The following is a 24057-nucleotide window of genomic DNA, read 5'->3' as shown; positions in this document are numbered from 1 at the left end:
ACAGACCCTAGCAACAGGGATAGGTTTCCCTCCCCAACCCTATCTGTGTTCCAGACAGACAAATACCTCCGCGACTCTCTTGTTAGGTCCACGCCCCCCACCAACCCACCCTCTCCTCCTGGCACCTTCCCTTGCCACTGCAAGAAGTGCAAAACCTGCACCCACATCTCCTCCCTCACCTCCATCCAAGGCCCCAAAGGATCGCTCTACATCCATCAGAAATTTACCTGTACTTCCACATGTCATCTACTGTATCGGTGTGGTCTCCTCTACACTGGGGAGACAGGACGCCAACTTGGGGAACATTTCAGAGAACATAGAGTCATAGAGGTGTACAGCAGGGAAACAGACCCTTTGGTCCAACTTGTCCATGCCAACCAGATATCCCAACCCAATATAGTCCCACCTGCCAGCACCTGGCACATATCCCTCCAAACCCTTCCTATTCATCTATCCATCCAAATGCCTCCTAAATGTTGCAATCGTACCAGCCTCCACCACTTCCTCTGGCAGCTCATTCCATACACATACCACCCTCTGAGTGAAAAAGTTGCCCCTTAGGTATCTTTTATATCTTTGCCCTATCACCCTAAACCTATGCTCTCTAGTTCTGGACTCCCCGACTCCAGGGAAAAGGCTTTGTCTATTTATCCTATCTGTGCCCCTCATAATTTTGTTAACCTCTATAGGGTCACCCCTCAACCTCCGATGCTCCAGGGAAAACAGCACCAGCCTATTCAGCCTCTCCCTGTAGCTCAAATCCTCCAACCCTGGCAACATCCTTGTAAATCTTTTCTGAACCCTTTCAAGTTTCACAACATCTTTCCGATAGGAAGGAAACCAGAATTGCACACAATATTCCAACAGTGGCCTGACCAATGTCCTGTAGAGCCGCAAATGACCTCCCAACTCCTGTACTCTAAACACTCTGACCAATAAACATCTGAGACACACACACAAAACAACCCCACTGCCTGGTTGCCGATTACTTTAGCTCCTCCAAGGACATGCAAGTCCTGGGCCTCCTCCACTGCCAAACTCTAGCCATCTGGAGGAAGAACGCCTGATCTTCTACCTTGGGACCCTCCAATCACACAGGATCAATGTGGAGTTCACCAGTTTCCTCATCTCTTTTCCCCTCACCTTATCACAGATTCAACCCTCCAACTCTGCACCATCCTCTTGAACTGTCCTACCCCCCCCATCTTCCTTCCCACTTATCCGCTCCACCCTCTTCTCCGACCTATCACCATCACCCCCCACTTCCATCCACTGATTGCCTTCCCCCAACCCCAACCCCCTCCCATTTATCTCTCAGCCTCCTTGGGCCTCCCCCACATTTCCAATGAAGAGCTTATGCCTGAAGTGTCGACTCTCCTGCTCCTCAGATGCTGCCTGACTGTGCTTTCCCAGCACCACTCTTTTTGACTTCTATATTCAATACAGTCAAAGACAATCTTGGGTCTGCATTCCACATTCTGTACAAGGACCTTGATTTCCTGAAAAACCCTGTCTGTTCCAGCTGAAGGTAGATTCAACCACGGAGCATCCACAGCTCTCTGGGATCAGCAATTCCAAACATTCCCCACCGTCTGTGGGAAGATCTTTCTCCTCATCCCAGTCTGAAACAATCAGTTCCTTATTCTCATTGAGAAGGTGGTCCCTCATCCCAAACACCCAGAAATAATTACATCCCCAACAGAATGTTCACCAGGAGGCTCTTTGGCCCATCAAACCAATTCTATCATTCAATGACACCGTGATTGAGCTGTATCTAAAATCTGATTCGGTTCTGTGAACCTTCCGAAAAGCTCATTCACAGGACATGGGGCTTGTTAAGAATGAGAATCCAAGATTTTGACCCTTAATTCCTTCACCTACCAAACCGTAATCAATTTCCACCTTAAATAGACAGCGAAGGAGGTTACCTCGAAGTACAATGGGATCTTGATCAGATGGGCCAATGGGCCGAGGAGGGGCAGATGAAGTTTAATTTAGATAAATGTGAAGTGCTGCATTTTGGAAAATCAAATCAGAGCAGGACTTACACACTTCACAGTAAGGTTGTGGGGAGTGCTGCTGAACAAAAAAACCTTGGAGTGCAGGTTCATAGTTCCTTGAAAGTGGAGTCACAACTAGACAGGATAGTGACCAAGGCGTTTGGTATGTTTTCCTTTATTGGTGAGAGCATTGAGTATAGTTGGGAGGGCACATTGCGACTGTACAGGACATTGGTTAGGCCACTTTTGGAATACTGTGTGCAATTCTGGTCTCCCTTTTGTAGGTAGGATGTTGTGAAACTTGAAAATGTTCAGAAAAGATTTACAAGGACATTGCCAGGGTTGGCAGATTTGAGCTATAGGGAGAGGCTGGATAGGCTGGGGCTGTTTTCCCTGGAGCGTCAAAGGCTGAGGTTATAGAGGTTTATAAAAATCATGAAGGGTATGAATAGGATGAATAGACAAAGTCTTTTCCCTGGGGTGGGGGAATCCAGAACTAGTGGGCATAGGTTTAGGGCGAGAGGGGAAAGATTTAAAAGGGACCTAAGGGACAACTTTTTCACGTAGACGGTGGTTAGTGTATGGAATGAGCTGCCAGAGGAAGTGGTGGAGGCTGGTACAATTACAGCATTTAAAAGGCATCTGGATAGGTATATGAATAGGAAGGGTTTAGAAGGATATGGGCCAGGATCAGAGATTATGTTCAGCATGGACTGGTTGGATCAAAGGGTCTGTTTCCGTGCTGTATGATTCTATGACTCGAGAATAAGGGCAGCAGATACACAGGAACACACCCCCTGCAAGTCCCCATCCGAGCCACTCACCTTGCTGACTTGGAAATATATCACCGTTCCTTCACTGTCGCTGGGTCAGAATCCTGTAATTCCCTCCCTAAGGGTATTGTAGATCTACCTACAGCACATGGACTGCAGCGGTTCAAGAAGGCAGCTCACCCCCAACTTCTCAAGGGGCAACTAGGGACAATTAAAGGACATGGGATAGGAGGTAATGTATTAACATGGATTAATGGTTGACGAACAGACAGAAAACAGAGTGTAGGAATAAATGGATTATTCTCAATTGCAGACTGTGATGAGTAGAATATCAAAAAGATATGTATTTGGGCCCCAGCTGTTCATAATAGACCTCAGTGATTTGGAGATAGGAACCAAATGAATTATTTCCAACTTTGTGGATGATACAAAGCTAAATGGGAATGTGTATTGTGAGGAGAATGTACGGTGGCTTCTGGAGGATTTGGACAGAGTTAGCGAATGGGCAGGAACATGGTAGATAGAATATAATGTGGAAAATGTGAGGTTTTGCACTTGGGGAGATGATAGTGTAATTCCAAACAGTGCAGAGTCAGCTTTACCTGTATCTAACCCCTTGCTGTCCCAGTCCTAGGAATGTTTGATGGGGGACAGAGGGCGCTTTATCCTGTATCTAACCCTGTGCTGTCCCTGTCCTGGGAGTGTTTGATGGAAGACAGTGTAGAGGGAGCTTTACTTTGTGGCTTTACCTCTCAGTTGCAGGTCATAGCTTGGACCAGGATGGGTCATTGATAAAGCAGAGTCGAGAGTGTGGCGCTGGAAAAGCACAGCAAGTCAGGCAGCATGCGAGGAGCAGGAGAGTCAACATTTTGGGCATAAGCCCTTCATCTTAACCTGCTGTGCTTTTTCCAGCACTACACTTTCGACTCGGACACTCCAGAATCTGCAGGCCACAGTTTCTCCACCGATAAAGCATAGAAAAAGACCTTTAGCCCAAACAACCAGCTAACTATTCTAACCCCATTTCTCAGCACTTGGCCCATAGACTTGACGTTACAAGTACAGTTTCTTCCTGTCTATGCCCCTCATAATTTTATACACCTCAATCATGTGCCCTCTCAATCTCCTCTGCTTGGAGGGAAACAGTCCCAGTCTGTCTAACCTCTCTTCATCACTGGAACTCTCCAGCCCAGGCAACATCCTGGTAAATCTCTTCTGCCCCCTTTCTCGTGCTATCCCAACCCTCCAATAACGTGGATACCAGAACTACACAGAATACTTTTGCTGTAGCTAGGATTGGCTTCTACTGGGATAAAACCGGAAACATAAGAACAAGGAGCAGGAGTAGGCCGTATGTCTCCTCGAGCCTGCTCCGCCATTCAATAAGATCATGGCTGATCTTTTTGTGGACTCAGCTCCACTTACCTGCACTCTCACCGTAACCCTTAATTCCTTTACTGTTCAAAAATCTATCTTTGCCTTAAAAACATTCAGCGAGGTAGCCTCAACTGCTTCACTGGGCAGGGAATTCCACTGATTCATAACCCTTTGGGTGAAGATGTTCCTCCTCAACTTGGTCCCAAATCTGCTCCCCTTAATTTTGAGGACCTCTTGTTCTTATTTCACTTGCCAGTGGAAGCCACCTTCCTGCTTCTATCACATCTATTCCCTTCATAATTGTTTATGTTTCTATAAGATCCCCCTTCATTCATCTAAGTTCCAAAGAGTATAGCACAGAAAGAGACAAGAGATTCCTGTGTCCAGACAGTATTAGTTTGCTGCCATGGGGTTGGTTACTCACGCTGGGAACATGCAGAGGACCCGTTTAAGAAAGAGTGCAGCATTCTGTGATGCATTGGGATAGCACTTTGTGAGGTCAAACTGTGCTGATTTAATCTTGCTCTCGAGTTCTGTTGGATCTGGTGCAGTGAAGGGTGATCGTCCACTTAACCTGAAACACAGAGAACATGAGTTATAAATAACACACAGAGTTGCCTCACACGACTGAGCCTCAGTACCAAGCAGCTGTGGTTGTCTTTCAGGGAGTCCCATTCCCATTAAATCCTTTTTTTTTAAATCCCTGACCTGCCGGCTACTCCTGAAAACTCTTACTCATGGGTAGGCTTTGGGAATTCACAGAAATCTTCCCCACCTGCACAGACACAGAGTGTTTACAGGTTAGTCCTTTCCACCCTCACCCCTTCCTTGTCCCTCTGTTCCCCAAGGAACTCCTTCTCTGTAGCCTACCTACCCAGCCAGAAAGTGGACAGTGAGACAGGATGGTCCGAGAGCAATGTGAATGTGTTCTTGACTGTCCCACAATTCAACAGTCTCACTTCCGTCAGTATCTGCATTTACTGTCACATATGTGGGGGCGATGGCCCAATGGGATTATCACTAGATTATTAACCCAGAGACAGGTAATGTTCTGGGACTTGGGTTTGAATCCCACCATGGCAGATGGTGGAATGTGATTTCAATAAAAATCTGGAATTAAGAGTCTAATGGTGACCATGAATCCATTGTGGATTGTTGTAAAAACCCATCTGGGTCACTAATACCTTTAGGGAAGGAAACTGCCACACTTGCCTGGTCTGGCCTACATGTGATTCTAGACCCACAGTAATCTGGTTGATTTTTACCTGCCCTCTGGGCAATTAGGGATGGGCAATAAATGCTGGCCTGGCCTGTGACGCCCTCATCCTACGAACAAATAACTGAAAGAAACCTCACGGTCTCTATCTGGGAATAATGGTGTGGAGGTGCCAGGGTTAGACTGGGGGCAGACAAGGTCAGAAGTCACACGACACCAGGTTATAGTCCAACAGGTTTATTTGAAATCACAAGCTTTCGGAGCACTGCTCCTTCATGTGACTCCTGACTCTGGGAGTAATGGCTTGAGTCTGCTCAGGAATGGGAAGCTGAAAGTGACTTTCCCCTTATCCCTGCTGTTCCAGAGATGCTGCTGTATTTGCAAACTGGCGGGCAGCTGGGAACAATGGGGGAAGCAAGAAGGATTTAGGACCCCAAGTACACAAATAGGCTTCTGGGATAGCTCCTTCCAAACCTGTCACCCCACAAGGACAACAGATACATGGGAACTCGACCCCCTGCAAATTCCCCTCCAAGCCACTCACCATCCTGACTTGGAAATACATCATTGTTCCTTCAGCATTGCTGTGTCAATACCCTGGAACTCCCTCCCTAAGGGCAGTGACTGGTTCACAAATCAGTGAATGTAACAATTACAGACCCAAGGGATCTCTCTGTCTCTCTATGGAGGGAGAGGATGTAAAAACAGCACTTATCTAGTGTGCACTGCCAATGGGAAAAGGTACTGAGTGAGAATGTGCGTGCATATGTATGTGGGGAGAGAGAGTGGGGGTTAAAAGAATCATGATTTAAAAAGCAGGTTAATGCAGCCCCACTCCAGGAGAGTGAACAAGCCTTGTACATGCACCAAACAAGCAAGGACATCTCGAAGGGGCGTATTCCCCCTCGCGCTGCACTCCCTCACACTGAGAGCTACAAAACCCACACCCAGACACTCAGAGATACCAGCAAACACCCTCCTACTCACATGATGTAAATAAGCACGCCCAGACCCCAGATATCAGCCGGTGGTCCAATCGGATCTCCCTTCAGCATTTCAGGAGCTTGGAGAGAACGAGAGAGACAGGACAGAGAGCGAGAGAGAGAGAGAGAGAGAGAGAGAGAGAGAGAGAAAGAAAGAGAAAGATGGAGAGAGAGAGATGGACAGAGGAACAAAACACAAGAGAGAATTATCAGTTAGTGAGAGAGTCACAGAGATCGCATTTTTGGAAATGACAGCCCTGGAACACCACCGGAGATGATGAGGGAGAATAAGTGAGAGAGAAAAATAATTGTGAGATTGAGAGCGGAAATGAGGCAATGGGTTTGAAAGATGGAGGTGATGAGAGTAAGAGAATGATCGGGAGAATATGAGGAAATCTACAGAGACAGACACTGAGTGATAGAGAGCAGGGGAAAGAGAGAGACAGAGAAGGAGAAAAAGAGTCAGAGAGAGAGTGATAGACAGAGAAGGGGAGAGACAGTGAAGGTGTGATAGAGGGGGAGAGAAACAGACAGAGATACAGAGAAAGAAATACAGAACAAGAGAGTGAGAGAGACAATGCCAAATATGATGGGACAGAAACAAAGAGAAAGGTAGGGAGAGATACAGACTTAGAGAACGAGAGAGAGAAAGTTGGAGAAAGACGGAAAGAGAGAGAAAGAGACTGAGGGAGATAGAGATGGACTGAGAACAAAAGACAGTGAGAAGAAAGAGCTAGAGACAGAGATAGATACGCAGAGTGAGATAGAAGCTGAAAGATAGATAGAGCTAGAGAGGAGGAGGTGAGGGGAGGGAAAGAGAGAGAGAGAGAGAGAGAGAGAGAGAGCTATGCAGACAGAACAAGAGCTAGAGACAGACAGAGATACAGAGATAAAGACAGAGAAAGAGAGGTATATGGTAGAGTAACATGCAGTTGCTCCAAGAGTGAACATTCAGCTGATGGTTTGGAAAGAGTGATTCTAACATCTGTTCTGAATAAATGTTTCATGTTGCTGCACATACATGTACACAAACATATGTGGACATTTGTAACAACCTGTGACATCTAAGTGGGTTCAGAATACAGCTTACTGACTGTATAGTGCTGTTCACACTATTTCCCCACCCAGGGCCCATCCAGCAGCCGTGACAGGGAGGGAGACAGGCTGTAGTCACGGTAACAGCACCAAAGCCTGGCCTGTGACTCCAGACATACACACACATATTGACACAACTCACACATATACACATGCACACACACACACATACATGCACACACAACAAACACAAACACACACAGACACACACTCACACATACATTCACAACACACACTCACACGTACACGCATTTTCACAACACACAATCAGAAAAACACTGACACACAGTCACTAATACACACTCACAGATACAAACACACTGACACACAAACTCAGTAACACACACTGACACACAGTCACTAACACTCATAGATGCATACACACTGACACACAAACTCAGTAACACACACAGACACACTCACTAACACACAAACACACATTCACAACACAGTAACACACACTGACACACATTCACTAATACACACTCACACATACACACACTCAGTAACATACACACAGACATTCACACACACTCACTAACATACTCATACGTACACACTCACTAACTCACACATACACACACTCACTTGGCACACACTCACTAACACAGATATTTTCACATACTTTTACGCGCACGCATGCACATTTACACATGCACACATGTTTACACTCATGCACACATAGACACCTACACACACACAGACTTACACACACACATTAATTCCCAAACAGAGACATAATGGAACATACAGTTGGGTAGTGGGTGGAGAGTGGGTGGGGGAATGGTTTAGAGGAAGGAAGGGGGAGCTGCTGCTCCTCAGTGTCCTTGATTCCCCCTCCACCTATTACTGTCAGCGGAGGTAACAGTGTTAGGATGGTGTGCTCTGAGGTGGCACCAATATCCAGTGGGTTACCAAGGGTGGGTATGGTGTGGAGGGTGGCAATGGCTCCCTGACTGGGATCAGTTGCGGACATTTCTCTCTACCAGGGGGTCAGGTCCTAGCGTAACACTCACACATATACTCCGGAGTGCCCACTCTGCGACCCAGCGGCTTTGGCACAGTAGCATTGAAGAAGTGGGCACTGCCAAAGTCCACCAGCTTGATGACGTTGAGGTAGGTGACAATGACATTATCCGGTTTGATGTCCAGGTGAACAATGCGTCGGCTGTGCAGGTACTCAAGACCCTGGAGGATCTGCAGGATGTAGCTAACAACATCGTCCTCAGAGTAACGGAACCTGGGGCAGGGAGGGGAACAGCACAGAACAGAGAGGAATGATTCGTCGCTCAGCAAACAGTGTTCCCATCTCAAAGTGAAAAGCTCACATTCAAGAGAGTCCTGGACTGGAATGGAGACTGGCCCTGGCAGCGTCAGGGTGTTCTTGCCCTGCTCGGAGAAAGTCAGGACTGTAGACGCTAGAGATCAGAGTCAAGAGTGCATTGCTGGAAAAGCACAGCAGGTCAGGTAGCACCCGAGGAACAGGAGAATCGATGTCTCGGGCAAAAGCCTTTCAGCGAGCTTATGCCTGAATCGTTGGTTCTCCTGCTCCTCAGCTGCTGCTTGACCTGCTGTGCTTTTCCAGCAACACACTCTTGACTGTTAGTGTCCTGCTGTCTGTGTCTGATCTTCCTGTGCAGTTATGTAAGAACATATGAACTAGGAGCAGGAGTAGGCCATCTGGCCCCTGGAGCTTGCTCCGCCATTTAATAAGATGATGGCTGATCTTTCAGTGGGCTCAGCTCCACTTACCCACCCTCTCATCATAACCCTTAATTCCTTTACTGTTCAAAAATCTAGCTTTGCCTTTAAAACATTCAGTAAGGTAGCCTCAACTGCTTCACTGGGCAGGGAATTCCACTGATTCACAATCCCTTGGGTGAAGAAGCTCCTCCTGAACTCAGTCCTAAATCTGATGACGTCTCCCCTGGCCTTCCCCGCTCCAGTGGATACAATTTCTCTTTCTCCCACTTCCCATCATTCAAGGGAACATTCCAGTAAATCACCTCAGCACGTATTCAAAAAAATTGTGAACATCCTTCCAACATCGTGGGGTGACACACACTTCCAAATAGGCTTCTCCAAGAATCACTTTTCCCCAGATATTCCAAATAGATCACTGCCCTGGGTGCTGGCTTGGCACTGGGCCAGTTGCATAGAGTATAGAACATGGAACAGTACAGCACAGGAACAACCCCTCAGCTTACCATGTTGTGCTGAACGTGATGCCAAATTAAACTCATCCCTTCTGCCTATCCTTAGCCCATATCCCTCCATTCCTTGCATATTCACGCGCTTATATAAAAGTCTGTTAAATGTCCCTATTGTATATGCCTCCATCAACTCCCCTGGCAGCGTGCCTTCATTGGCTCCTTTGAGCATTTCTCCTCTCACCTTAAATGCATGCTCCCTAGTTTTATATATTTCAACTCTTGGAAAAAAGATTCTGACCATCAACCCTATCTGTGCATCTCATAATTTTATAGAATCCCCTCAGATCTCCCCTGAGCCTCCACTGCTCTAAAGAAAACAACCTGAGGTTTTCTAGCCTCTCTTTATCGCTCATACCCTCTGATCCAGGCAGCATCCTGGTAAACCTCTTCTGCACCCTCTCCAAAGACTCCACATCCTTCCTGTAATGTGGTGACCAGAACTGAACATAATACTCTCACTCCCAAAGTCTTATAAACCTGTAACATGCATCCTGACTCTTTTACGCAATTCCCTGACCAATAAAGGCAAATACGTCATACGCCTTCTTTACCACCCTATTGCTTGGCAATTTTCAGGCAGCTATGGACTTGAACTCCAAGATCCCTTGGAGTTCAAGTCCATAGTCCGTGGGAGGCACGGTGGCACAGTGATTAGCACTGCTGCCTCACAGCGCCAGAGACCCGGGTTCAATTCCCGCCTCAGGCGACTGACTGTGTGGAGTTTACACATTCTCCCCGTGTCTGTGTGGGTTTCCTCCGGGTGCTCCAGTTTCCTCCCACAGTCCAAAGATGTGCAGGTTAGGTGAATTGGCCATGTTAAATTGTCCATAGTGTTAGGTAAGGGGTATGGGTAGTTTGTGCTTCGGCGGGTCGGTGTGGACTTGTTGGGCCGAAGGGCCTGTTTCCACACTGTAAAGTAATCTAATCTAATCTAATCCCTCTTTACATCAATGCTGTTCAGAGTCCTGCCATTAAATGTATACTTTCCTAAACATTTGGTCTCCCAAAGTGCAGCATCTCACACTTAGTGGGATTAAACTCCGCCCATATCTGCAACTGATCTGTATCACTCTGTATCTTTTGATAACCTTCTACACTATCCACAACTCCATTGATCTTTGTATCATCTGCAAACCAACTAATCCTCACTAACACTCAACACTGGAGCCCCCCCCCCCCCCCAGGGGTGCGTACTCAGCCCCCTATTGTACTCACTGTATACCCATGACTGTGTCGCCAAATACCAGACTAATGCTATTTGCAAGTTCGCTGATGACACCACCATAGTCGGTCAAATCTCTCAGATGGCGATGAAACAGACTACCGACAGGAGGTGGAAGACCTGGAAAAATGGTGCACTGAGAACAACCTACCTCTTAATGCCGGCATGACCAAGGAACTCATTATTGACTTTCGGCAGGAATTTACTCATGCCCCTCTACACAGAGGTGGAACGAGTGGAGAGTGTCAAGCTTCTGGGAGTGGTCATCCACAAAAAGCTTTCTAGGACTCTTCATGTGGATGCAGTGGTCACAAAGCTTAGAAAATTTGGCACAACGGCGAATACCCTTGCCAACATTTATAGGTACGCCATCGAGAGCATTCTGTCTGGATGTATCACTACCTGGTACGGCAACTGTACCATTGAAGATCGGAGACAGTTACAGAGAGGGGTGAACTTGGCCCGGACAATCACAAAGGCCAACCTCCCATCTATAGAATCCACCTACCAGGCCCGCTGTCAAGGAAAGGCCGCTAGCATTCTCAAAGATCCATCCCACCCTGGCAATGTTTTTCTATAACCTCTACCATTGGGGAGAAGGTACAGAAGCCCGAACACACGCACCAGCCAGCTTCGTAACAGTTCCTACCCTACTGTTGTTAGAATACTGAATGGAGTCACAAACCTTAACATTCACCTGTACCTGTGTTTTTGTTTTTGCCGATGTTTGCCCATTATTTATTTATTTATCTATGCTACTTAACTGTGAGATCTGCTTGCATTGTTTGCAAGACAAAGCTTTTCACTGTGCCACGGTACACGTGACAATAAATTCAATTCAATTCATTCATCTACATTTTCATACAAGTCATTTGTATGTCTCAAACAGCAGAGGTATCGGTATGGAACCCTGCGGAAAACCACTAGTCACAGACCTTCAGCCTGAAAAACAACCTTCCACCACTACACTCTGCCATTTATAGGCATCCAATTCTGAATCCACATGGCCAAATCACAATGGAACCCATGTATCTTAAATCTTCTGGATGAGCCTACCATGAGGGATCCTGTCGAAAGCCTTGCTAAAATCCATATAAACAACATCCACTGCTCGACCCTCATCGTCACCTTCATCACCTCCTTGAAAAATTCAATCAAGTTAGTAAGACATGTCCTGCCCGGCACAAACCTATGCTGAGACTGTCCCTATTAGGCTATGCTTTTCCAAATGTGCGTAAATCCCATCCCTAAGTATTCTGTCCAATGGCTTCCCAACCACCGAGGTGAGACTCACCGTTCTATAGTTTCCTGGATTATTCCCATTTCCTTTCTTAAACAGAGGAAGAACATGAGCTAGTCGCTAGTCCTCTGGGACCTCTCCAATGCCTAGCGAGGATACAAAGATCTTAGTCAAGGCCCCAGCAATCTTCTCTCTTGGTAACCTGGGATAGATACCATTGTGCTTCGGGGACGTATCCACCTTAATGCTCTTCAAGAGATTCAACACCACTTTTTTTCTTGATCTCAAAATGTCTTAGCATATCAGCATGCTCCACACAAATCTCGCTATCCTCCATATCCTTCCCCTAGGTGAATATTGACACAAAGTACTCATTAAGAATCTCACCCACATCCCTTGCCTCCAAGTACAAGTTCCTCCTTTATCCTTGAGTGGTCCTATCTTCTCCCAAGTTAGCCTCTTGTTTTCAATGTGTGTATAGAATGCCTTGGGGATTCTCTTTAACCCTACTTGCCAAGGTCATTTCATGGCCCCTTCTTGCTCTCCTAATTCCTTGCTTGAGTTCTTTAAACTCCAATCTGTCTGGATTATGCTGGGCCTGAAGATCTGAGGACCACCCATTACACCATAACACGTAGAGTCATACAGCACGGAAGAGAACCATCGGCCCACTGAGTCCACACTGACACGAGAAACAATATCACCCAGATCAGGTGAACAACCAATCAAACCATTCCAATTCTCATTGGAAATTGTGATGAAGTTGAACATGTACTGCACCTTTAAGAGAGAGAGAGAAGGCTGTTTTGGCAGTGAGAGTTTGCAGGCACCTGTCATGTGACTGACTAGCAGTCTCAGAGTCTACGGGAAAATTAAAAATATGTAACATTTGGCTGCTATGTTCACAACAGTTCAAATTTAACCAATCAAGTTAAATTATACTCCAGAGTACTAAAACCCAATCGAATTTGAATTTTACTCTTTTGACAACATTGAATCAATGATACAATCTGATTAGATTACTTACAGTGTGGAAACAGGCCCTTCGGCCCAACAAGTCCACACCGACCGCCGAAGCGTATACCACCTAGACCCATCCTCCTACATTTACCCCTTCACCTAACACTACGGACAATTTAGCATGGTAAATTCACCTAACCTGCACATTTTTGGATTGTGGGAGGAAACCGGAGCACCCGGAGGAAACCCACGCAGACACGGGGAGAATGCGATGTAAGGGGTATTAAGAAGTGAACATTTAGAGAGTTAGTGAGAGAGTAAACTGCCAGCGAGAGAGAGACTGCCATCCAAAACACACTCTATTACAGGTACCTTGTTCATATGAAACATCTTTGCAGCAAAAGACCGAGGCTGACCCAGGAAGATCTAGCCAGAGAGAGACAGACGCCAACGACAACAGCCGCTGGATGGTTTTGAAAATGAAGTTAATGTAATTTTAATCGGGCCTTTTATTGGATCTGTATATTGTTATAGAGTTGGAGGTAGACAACAGATGTTTAAGATAAAGGGGGCTTAGAGTGTAAATAGTGGCTGTTTAATGATCACTTTTAGAGTTATAGAATAATGGAGTTAAAGAATAATGGAATTTAGGGAGTTTTCTGTCACTCATACTTTAACAGATTAGGAAGCGAGGTGAGCTTTTCTGTGTGTTTGGTTTAATTAGTGGAAGGGTACACTGCTGTGTCGTAACAAAACGCAGTCGGCATTTTCATTCATCCATGGAATGTGGGTGTTACTGACTAGAGTGGTGCTGGAAAAGCACAGCAGTTCAGGCAGCATCAGAGGAGCAGGAAAATCGAAGTTTCAAGCAAAGCCCTTCATCAGGAATGAAGAATGATGAAGGGCTTTTGCCCGAAACATCGATTTTCCTGCTCCTCAGATGCTGCCTGACTTGCTGTGCTTTTCCAGCATCACTCTAATTTAGACTCCGGTTTCCAGCATCTGCAGTCGTCACATTTGCCTGTGGGTGTTATTGGCAAGGTCAGCATTTATTTATTTCCCATCCCTAATTACCCAGGAACAGAGTGGATTGGTCAGCCACTTCAGGGGGCAGTTAAGAGCCAACCACATTGTACCAAGACCAGGTAAAGATGGCAGATTCATTTCCCTAAACGATTGGTAGTGTGTCATTGTCGACAGTGGATCTATGGGAAATACATCAGTGTTTACACTGCTTCCAGGGAATTGTTAGAATTTACAGTGTGTCCCTGGAGAGTGTGCTATGGGAAATACATCAGTGTTTACACTGCTTCCAGGGAATTGTTAGAATTTACAGTGTGTCCCTGGAGAGTGTGTCAGTATTTACAGTGTGTCCCTGGGCAGTGTGTCAGCATTTAGTGTCTCCCTGGGCAGTGTGCCAGTTTTACAGCCTGTCCCTGTTCAGTATGCCCATATTTAGTATGACCCTGAGGAGTGTGTCAGTATTTAGAGTGACTTCCCTGGGCTTTGTGTCAGTATTTACAGTGTGTCCCTGGGCAGTGTGTCTGTATTTACAGTTTGTACTTGGGCTGTGTGTCAGTATTTACAGTATCTCCCTGGGCAGTATGTCAGTATTTACAGTATCTCCCTGGGCAGTGTGTCGGTATTTACACTGTGTCCCTGGGCAGTGTGTCAGTATTTACAGTGTGTCACTGGGCAGTGTGTCAGTATTTACAGTATCTCCCTGAGCAGTGTGTCAGTGTTTACACTGTGTCCCTGGGCAGTGTGTCAATATATACAGTGTCTCCCTGGACAGTGTGTCTGTATTTAAAGTGTGTCCCTGGGGAATGTGTCAGTATTTACAGTGTCTCCCTGGGCAGTGTGTCAGTATTTACAGTGTCTCCTTGGGCATTGTGTCAGTATTTGCAGTGTCTCCCTGAGCAGTGTGTCAGTGTTTACACAGTGTCCTTGGGCAGTGTGTCAGTATTTACAGTGTCTCCCTGGACAGTGTGTCTGTATTTACAGTGTTTCCCTGGGGAGTGTGTCTGTATTTACAGTGTCTCCCTCGGCAGTGTGTCAGCATTTAGACTGTGTCCCTGGGCTGTGTGTCAGTATTTACAGTGTCTCCCTGGGCAGTATCAGTATTTACAGTGTGTCCCTGGATAGTGTGCCAGCATTTCCAGTGTCTCACTGAGCAGTGAGTCAGTTTTACAGCCTGTCCCTGGGTAGTGCGTCCGTATTTACTGTGACCCTGAGGAATGTGTCGCTATTTACAGTTTGTCCCTGGGCAGTGTGTCAGTATTTACAGTTTGTCCCTGGGCAGTGTGTCAGTACTTACAGTGTTTCCCTGGGCAATGTGTCAGTATTACAGTGTGTCCCTGGGCATTATGTCAGTATTTACAGTGTGTCCCTGGGCATTGTGTCAGTATTTGCAGTGTTTCCCTGGGCAGTGTGTCCCTGGGCATTATGTCAGTATTTACAGTATCTCCCTTGGCATTGTGTCAGTATTTACAGTGCGTCCCTGGGTGGTATTTCAGTATGAACAGCATGTCAGTACTTACATTTTGTACCTGTGCTGTGTGCCTGTATTTACAGTGTCTCCCTAGGCGGTATTTCAGTATTTACAGTATCTCCAGGGGATGTGTGTGCCTGTATTTACAGTGTCTCCCTGGGCAGTATTTCAGTATTTACAGTATCTCCAGGGGATGTGTGTGCCTGTATTTACAGTGTCTCCCTGGGCAGTATTTCAGTATTTACAGTATCTCCAGGGGATGTGTGTGCCTGTATTTACAGTGTCTCCCTGGGCAGTATTTCAGTATTTACAGTGTGTCAGTCCATACATTTTGTACCTGTGCTGTGTGTCAGTATTTACAGTGTTTCCCTGGGCAGTGTGTCAGTATTTACAGTGCGTCCCTTGGGATTGTGTCAGTATTTACAGTGTGTCTCTGTGGAGTGTTTCAGTATTTAAACTATCTTCCTGGGCAGTGTGTCAGTATTTACAGTGTCTCCCTGGGCAGTGTGTCAGTATTTGCAATGTCTCCCTGGGCTGTGTGTCAATATTTACAGGGTGTCCCTGGGCAGTGTGTCAGTATTTACAGTGTGTCCCTGGGCGGTATTTCAGTACTTACAGAATCTCCTCGGGCAGTCTGTCATTATTTACAGAGTGTCCCTGGGCAGAGTGTCAGTATTTACAGTGTCTCACTGGGCAGTATTTCAGTATTTACAGTGTGTCAGTACTTACATTATGTACCTGTGCTGTGTGTCACTATTTATAGTGTTTCCCTGGGCAGTGTGTCAGTATTTACAGTGCATCCCTTGGGATTGTGTCAGTATTTACAGTGTGTCTCTATGGAGTGTTTCAGTATTTAAACTATCTTCCTGGGCAGTGTGTCAGTATTTACAGTGTCTCCCTGGGCAGTGTGTCAGTATTTACAGTACGTCCCTGGGCAGTGTGTCAGTATATACAGTGTCTCACTGGGCAGTGTGTCAGTTTTCGAGCCTATCCCTGGGCAGTGTGTCAGTAGTTAGTGTCTCCCTTAGTAGTATGTCAGTATTTACAGTGTCTCCCTGGACAGTGTGTCAGTAATTACAGTTTGTCCCTGGGCAGTGTGTCAGTATTTACACTATCTCTGTGGGCATATGTCACTATTTACAGTTTGTCGCTGGGCTGTGTGTCAATGTTTTCAGGGTCTCCCTAGACAGTGTATCAGTATTTACAGTTTGTCCCTGGGCTGTGTGTCAGTATTTACAGTATGTCCCTCGGCTGTATGTCAGTATTTACCGTGTCGCCCTGAGCAGTATGTCAACATTTAAATTATCTTCCTGGGTAGTGTGTCAGTATTTACAGTGTCACCCTGGGCATATGTCAGTATTTACAGTGTCTCCCTGGGCAGTGTGACAGCATTTACACTGTGTCCCTGGTCCGTGTGTCAATATTCACAGTGGTTCCCTGGGCAGTATATCGGTAATTAGTGTCTCCCTGGGCAGTGTGTCAGTATTTACAGTGTGTCTCTCGGCAGTATGTCAGTGTTTACAGCGTCTCCCTGGGTTGTGTGTCAGTATTTACGCTGTGTTCCTGGGCTGTGTATCAATATTTACAGTGGTTCCCTAGGCAGTATGTCAGTACTTAGTGTCTCCCTGGGCTGTTATCAGTATTTACAGTGTCTCCCTGGGCGGAGTGTCACTATTTACAGTTTGTCCGTGGGCTGTGTGTCAGTATTTACAGTGTCTCCCTGGGCAGAGTGTCTGTATTTACAGTGTCTCCCTGGGCAGTGTGTCGGTATTTACAGTGTGTCCCTGGGTTGTGTGTCAGTATTTACAGTGTCTCCCTGGGCAGTGTGTCAGTATTTACAGTGTCTCCTTGGGCAGTGTGTCAGTATTTGCAGTGTCTCCCTGAGCAGTGTGTCACTATTTACAGTTTGTCCCTGGGCTGTGTGTCAGTATTTACAGTGTCTCCCTGGGGAGTGTGTCTGTATTTACAGTGTCTCCCTGGGCAGTGTGTCGGTATTTACAGTGTGTCCCTGGGTTGTGTGTCAGTATTTACAGTGTCTCCCTGGGCAGTGTGTCAGTATTTACAGTATCTCCTTGGGCAGTGTGTCAGTATTTGCAGTGTCTCCCTGAGCAGTGTGTCACTATTTACAGTTTGTCCCTGGGCTGTGTGTCAGTATTTACAGTGTCTCCCTGGGGAGTGTGTCTGTATTTACAGTGTCTCCCTGGGCAGTGTGTCGGTATTTACAGTGTGTCCCTGGGTTGTGTGTCAGTATTTACAGTGTCTCCCTGGGCAGTGTCAGTATTTATAGTGTGTCCCCGGATAGTGTGCCAGCATTTCCAGTGTCTCACTGGGCAGTGAGTCAGTTTTACAGCCTGTCTCTGGGTAGTGCGTCCGTATTTACTTTGACCCTGAGGAATGTGTCAGTATTTACAGTGTCTCCCTGGGCAGTGTGTCAGTATTTACAGTGTCTCCCTGGGCAGTGTGTCAGTATTTACAGTTTGTCCCTGGGCAGTGTGTCACTATTTACATTATCTCCCTGGGCAGTGTGTCACTATTTACAGTTTGTCCCTGGGCAGTGTGTCACTATTTACATTATCTCCCTGGGCAGTGTGTCACTATTTACAGTTTGTCCCTGGGCAGTGTGTCAGTATTTACAGTGTGTCCCTGGGCATTATGTCAGTATTTACAGTGTTTCCCTGGGCAGTGTGTCAGCATTTACAGTGTTTCCCTGGGCAGTGTGTTAGTATTTACAGTGTGTCCCTGGGCATTATGTCAGTATTTACAGTGTTTCCCTGGGCAGTGTGTTAGTATTTACAGTATCTCCCTGGGCATTGTGTCAGTATTTACAGTGTGTCCCTTGGGATTGTGTCAGTATTTACAGTGTGTCCCTTGGGATTGTGTCAGTATTTACAGTGTGTCTCTGTGGAGTGTTTCAGTATTTAAACTATCTTCCTGGGCAGTCTGTCACTATTTACAGTTTGTCCCTGGGCTGTGTGTCAATGTTTTCAGGGTCTCCCTAGACAGTGTATCAGTATTTACAGTTTGCCCCTGGGCTGTGTGTCAGTATTTAAAGTGTCTTCTAGGGCAGTGTGTCAGTATTTACAGTTTGCCCCTGGGCTCTGTGTCAGTATTTACAGTGTCTCCCTGAGCAGTATGTCAATATTTAAACTGTCTTCCAGGGCAGTGTGTCAGTATTTACAGTGCATCCCTTGGGATTGTGTCAGTATGTACAGTGTGTCTCTGTGGAGTGTTTCAGTATTTAAACTATCTCCCTGGGCAGTGTGTCAGTATATAGTGTCTCACTGGGCAGATTGTCTGTATTAGAGCCTGTCCCTGGGCTGTGTGCCAATATTTACATCATCTCCCTGGGCAGTGTGTCAGTATTTACAGTGTCTCCCTGGACAGTGTGTCACTATTTACAGTTTGTCCCTGGGCTGTGTGTCAGTGTTTTCAGGGTCTCCCTAGACAGTGTATTAGTATTTACAGTTTGCCCCTGGGCTGTGTGTCAGTATTTAAAGTGTCTCCCTGGGCAGTGTGTCTGTATTTACAGTCTGTCCCTGGGCTGTGTGTCAATGTTTTCAGGGTCTCCCTGGACAGTGTTTCAGTATTTACAGTTTGCCCCTGGGCTGTGTGTCAGTATTTACAGTGTGTCCCTGGGCAGTATGTCAATATTTAAACTATCTTTCTGGGTAGTGTGTCAGTATTTAGTGTCTCCCTGGGCAGTGTGACAGCATTTACACTGTGTCCCTGGTCCGTGTGTCAATATTCACAGTGGTTCCCTGGGCAGTATATCGGTAATTAGTGTCTCCCTGGGCAGTGTGTCAGTATTTACAGTGTCTCCCTGGGCAGAGTGTCACTATTTACAGTTTGTCCCTGGGCTGTGTGTCAGTATTTACAGTGTCTCCCTGGGCAGAGTGTCACTATTTACAGTTTGTCCCTGGGTTGTGTGTCAGTATTTACAGTATCTCCCTGGGCAGTGTATTAGTATTTACAGTTTGTCCCCGGGCTGTGTGTCTGTATTTACCGTATCGCCCTGGGCAGTGTGTCGGTATTTTACAGTGTCTCCTTGGGCAGTGTGTCTGTATTTACAGTGTGTCCCTGGGCTGTGTGTCAGTACTTAGTGTATCCCTGGGAAGTCAGTATTTAATGTGTGTCCCTGGGCAGCGCGTCATTGTTTGATGTTGTCCCCAATGTGTGAGTCAATATTTAGTGTGTCCCTGTGGTCTGTGCCTGCATTTACAGTGTACCCCTGGGGGGTCTATCAGTACTTACATCGTATCCCTTGGAGTCTGCCCCGGGCAGTGAGTCAGTATTGACAACAGCATCCATGCAGAGAGAGCATGGAGAGAACTATTGATCACAGTTGAAGTGAAGCATGGAGGGGACAGCATTTATGCTATATTTGTGAGGCAGGGCTGCTGGACAAAGTGTGTTGATCGAGTCTATGAAGTGATCGGAATTGGAGAATGGCAAAACAATGATGTATCTACCTGCCAGTCTGGAAAGAACAGACAGTCCCAACTGGTGTGTGGGAAGTGGACATGGTGACCGAGAATGCAACAAGTCAAGCTAAAAGAAACCAATGGAATGGGAGGGTCATACTGACACACTCCCCGGGGAGATTCTAATGCTCACAATTTGACGGTGTTAAAGTCAATACTAAGCTCCAGAAGGCTGTAAAGTGCCCAGTCTGAAGATGAGATGTTTGCCCTGTGATTCCCTGAGAATCCTGGGAGTGAGCCAGCTCTCAATGTTTCCCCAGAGCCAGATGGATTCTCCAGCTGTCAATCAAGCGGTCCTACCTGTCAATCAAGCTGTAGAGTATTTCCTTGCCGAGACAGTTCTCAGAGATAAGCACCAGGTATCGAGGGGTGACATAGGCTTCATGGAGAGACATGATCTTCTCATGGTGCAAGGCTTTCAGGACCTCGTACTCCTGCAGCACTGCCTGCTTGTTCTCCCCCTCGTAGTGAATGATCTTGGCCATGAAGATTTTCCCTGTGGCATTTTCCTTACATTCCCGGACCACGCCAAAGCGCCCCCTGGAGAGCAATAAGAACACATCAGCCTTCACACATCACCCTTTCCCCCCATGCCCACCCTCGGAGAGGCAGCACTGGTCTAATTACTGAGCTCTCTCCCACTGTACACTAAAGTCATGGATAATTAAATTAGAGTAGAGGATTAGATTAGATTAGATTACTTACAGTGTGGAAACAGGCCCTTCGGCCCAACAAGTCCACACCAATCCTCCAAAACGCATCCCACCCAGACCCATTCCCCTACATTTACCCCTTCACCTAACACTATGGGCAATTTAGCATGGCCAATCCATCTAACCTGCACATTTTTGGACTGTGGGAGGAAACCAGAGCACCCAGAGGAAACCCACGCAGTCATGGGGAGAATGTGCAAACTCCACATAGAGAGTCGCCTGAGGTGGGAATTGAACCTGGGTCTCTGGCGCTGTGAAGCAGCAGTGCCACCATGCCGCCCATAAGTCAAACGCCCAAATCCAGCAGGGAGTTCCCTCCCCCAGTTTTCTGTTCACCCTCCGCCCATCCAAAGTCTCTGTCTCCTACGCTGCATGGATTAGACAAAATACAGCCGTGGGTTAATAATCCGCAGTCTTCCCTTTTTACACTCAGCCGCTTTTATTATAGATCCCTCTTGCTTCTGCTCACAGCACACTGGAGGTTTCTACACAGGCAGGTTTCTCAGGGAACAGGAGATCATTCAGCCCCTCCATTCTGTCCCTTCATTCCGTGTGACTGCTGCTGATACGTGTCATGATTAGAGTGATGCTGGAAAAGCACAGCAGGTCAGGCAGCATCTGAGGAGCAGGAAAATTGACATTTCAGGCAAAAGCCCTTCCTCAGGAATGAGGGTGGAAGCCTTGGGGGTGAAGAGATAAATGCAGCTGGTAGGTGTCTGTGTAATCTTGGTGTTAATTCCTTACCCAGCCAAAGTGCACTGACCTTCTCCCAGAAATCTTCAGCATAATGTTCGGGGGAAAGAATCCCAAATTAATGTTTAAAATTAACACCAGTCTGTCCGTGGTTGGCATTTCATCGCTCAAAGGAAGTGGAAATGTGAAACTCTGTCCCCTGTGTTCCCCTGATCGAGGTTGAGAGAGGGGTGGGGTGAGTGGAATATTTCCAAAACTGGAATTGGTAAATGTTTGGTGTCTTGGGAGTAGTCAATGGATTTGGAGCTAAGATCAAACACAGGACATGGATTGATACGGTTCAAGGAAGCACCACCACCTTCTTAAGGAGCAACTAGGGATGGGCAATAAATGTAAATGCTGGGCTCAGGCAGTGACATCAATGTCCTATGAATTAATTAAAGAAAAAGCCATGTTCCTCCTGTCCCTTTAATACTATGGCCTGTAGCTTTTCCCACAAGCCTGTTGCGTGGCACTATTTCATGAAGCCTTCTGAAAATCGAGGTAAATGACATCAGAAACAATTGGGGAGACAGAGGTTTTGTGAAAATGCCACTGGGCTATTGCTCTGGGGATGTACATTCAAAACTCCACATGATAGGTGGTGAAATGTTACTGAATAAAAAGCTGAGCCTAATGATGTGGAGGCTCAGGTGTTGGACTGGGGTGGACAAAGTCAGAGGTCACATTGCACCAGGTTATAGTCCAACAGGTTTATTTGAAATCACAAGTTTTCAGAGCAGGCTCCACCTGAGCAACATTCCAAGGGGTAGTGGGATCGAGGTGTTCTCATGGGTGATTCCAACAAGCTACTGTGCAAGTACAGCATAAAATGGAGAAGCTTAATGCAGAGGAATTGAATATAAAATTAAGGATAAAGTAGGTCTGTTATATAGGGGTGAGTGCACAGGGGAGAGTTGGTGAGTATACATTTCAAATACTATGCACAGTTTTGGCCTCCTAATTTAAGGACACATTTAAATGCATTTGAGGTGGCTCAGAGGAGGCCTACTGGAATGATACCTGGAGGAGCAGCTTGTCTTAAGATGAAAATTTGGCCAGATTGGGCTTGTTTACAGAGGTTCAGAAGAACGAGGGGTGACCTGTTTGAGATGTATAAGATCCTGAATGGTCTTGACAAGGGTAGATTTAGATTTTATTGTCACGTGTACTTGAGTACAGCAACATAGGAGTACAGCGAAAATGTACAAAGTCGCCATTCTCCAGTGCAAGAATGTCTTTTCTTGTGGAGGGGTTGAAAACCAGGGGATACGGTTTTAAAATCAGGCGTCACCTTTTCAGGATAGAGATGAGGAGAAGTTCTTTTATCTCAGAGGACTGTGCATTTTTGAATCTATTTGCCACAGAAGACAATGGAAGAATGTTCATTGAACATTTTTGAAACAGAGATAGGTAGAGTTCTGAAGAAGATCACTTGACTGAAAAGTTAATTCTGCTTTCTGTCCATGAATGCTGCCAAACCTGCTGAGTATTTTTCCCCCAGCAATTCCTGTCTGTGTGCAAAATTGGACACAGTACTCCAAATGGGGCCTAACCAGTGCTTTATAAAGTCTCAACGGTGCTTTTATATTCCAACCCTTCTTGAGATAAATGACAACATTGCATTCGCTTTCTTAATCACGGATTCAACCTGCATGTTGACCTTTAGAGAATCCTCGACTAGCACTCCCTGATCCCTTTGTACTTTGGCTTTACGAATTTTCTCACCGTTTAGAAAGTAGTCTACGCTTTTATTCTTTTTTCCAAAGTGCAAGACCTCGCATTTGTTCACATTGAAATCCATCAGCCATTTCCTGGACCACTCTCCCAAACTGTCTAGATCCTTCTGCAGCCTCCCCACTTCTTCAATACTACCTGCCTGTCCACCTAGCTTTGTATCATCGGCAAACTTCGCTAGAATGCCCCCAGTCCCTTCATCCAGATCATTAATATATAACGTGAACCATGTCCTTTATGATTTTGTAAACCTCTATAAGGTCACTCCTCAGCCTCCGACGCTCCAGGGAGAACAACCCCAGTCTGTTCAACCTCTCCGTATAGCTCCATTTTGTTACATATAGTCTTGTTAGGCAGGAGATTAAAGGCTTTTTGCAGTATTCAAAGCACAATAGACATTACTGGATAGAGAAGAAGGCCTGAGGGGATGTTTTTATGTTCATTTTCAGCAGATCCCTAATTAAGAGGGTGCCTTCTTGAATCCTTGCAGTGTCAGGAGTATAGATGCAACCACAGTTTTGTAGAATGTTACAGTGCAGATAGAGGCCATTCGACCATTGAGTCTGCACTGACTCTCCATCCAGACACAACCCCCATAACCTCACATTTACCACGTGGGGGGCGAGGGTGGAGGACAGTGGTGTGGGATATAGGTGGATTAGTGTTACTTCTGCAATTCCATTTTACAAAGGAGGTGAACTCACACCAGTGGGTAATTGTTTTAGTCAAGAGCTGAGTCAACAAGAATGGAAACGATGTAGAGGAAATGTAGAATTGTTTCTGTATTAGCTAAAATTGTATGTCAGAATGAAATGTGCCAATGA

The 24057-nt window shown here is 46.2% G+C and overlaps 1 protein-coding gene across 1 annotated transcript in view; it reads right to left on the bottom strand.

Moving 5' to 3' along the window:
- spega (striated muscle enriched protein kinase a) overlaps positions 1-24057 on the bottom strand; it is a 354671-nt gene that overhangs the window by 4621 nt on the left and 325993 nt on the right. The window contains exons 40-43 of the mRNA XM_072580011.1: positions 20352-20591; positions 8461-8684; positions 6354-6429; positions 4575-4724 (exon numbers count right to left, since the gene is read on the bottom strand). Coding sequence (XP_072436112.1) covers positions 4575-4724; positions 6354-6429; positions 8461-8684; positions 20352-20591 — 690 coding nt within the window. The remainder of the gene's footprint in view (positions 1-4574; positions 4725-6353; positions 6430-8460; positions 8685-20351; positions 20592-24057) is intronic.

Source organism: Chiloscyllium punctatum, chromosome 10, assembly GCF_047496795.1.
Source record: "Chiloscyllium punctatum isolate Juve2018m chromosome 10, sChiPun1.3, whole genome shotgun sequence".
Classification (NCBI taxonomy): domain Eukaryota; kingdom Metazoa; phylum Chordata; class Chondrichthyes; order Orectolobiformes; family Hemiscylliidae; genus Chiloscyllium; species Chiloscyllium punctatum.
The sequence above is the reverse complement of the archived record's forward strand: the minus strand, read 5'-3'. Positions and strand labels throughout refer to the sequence as shown.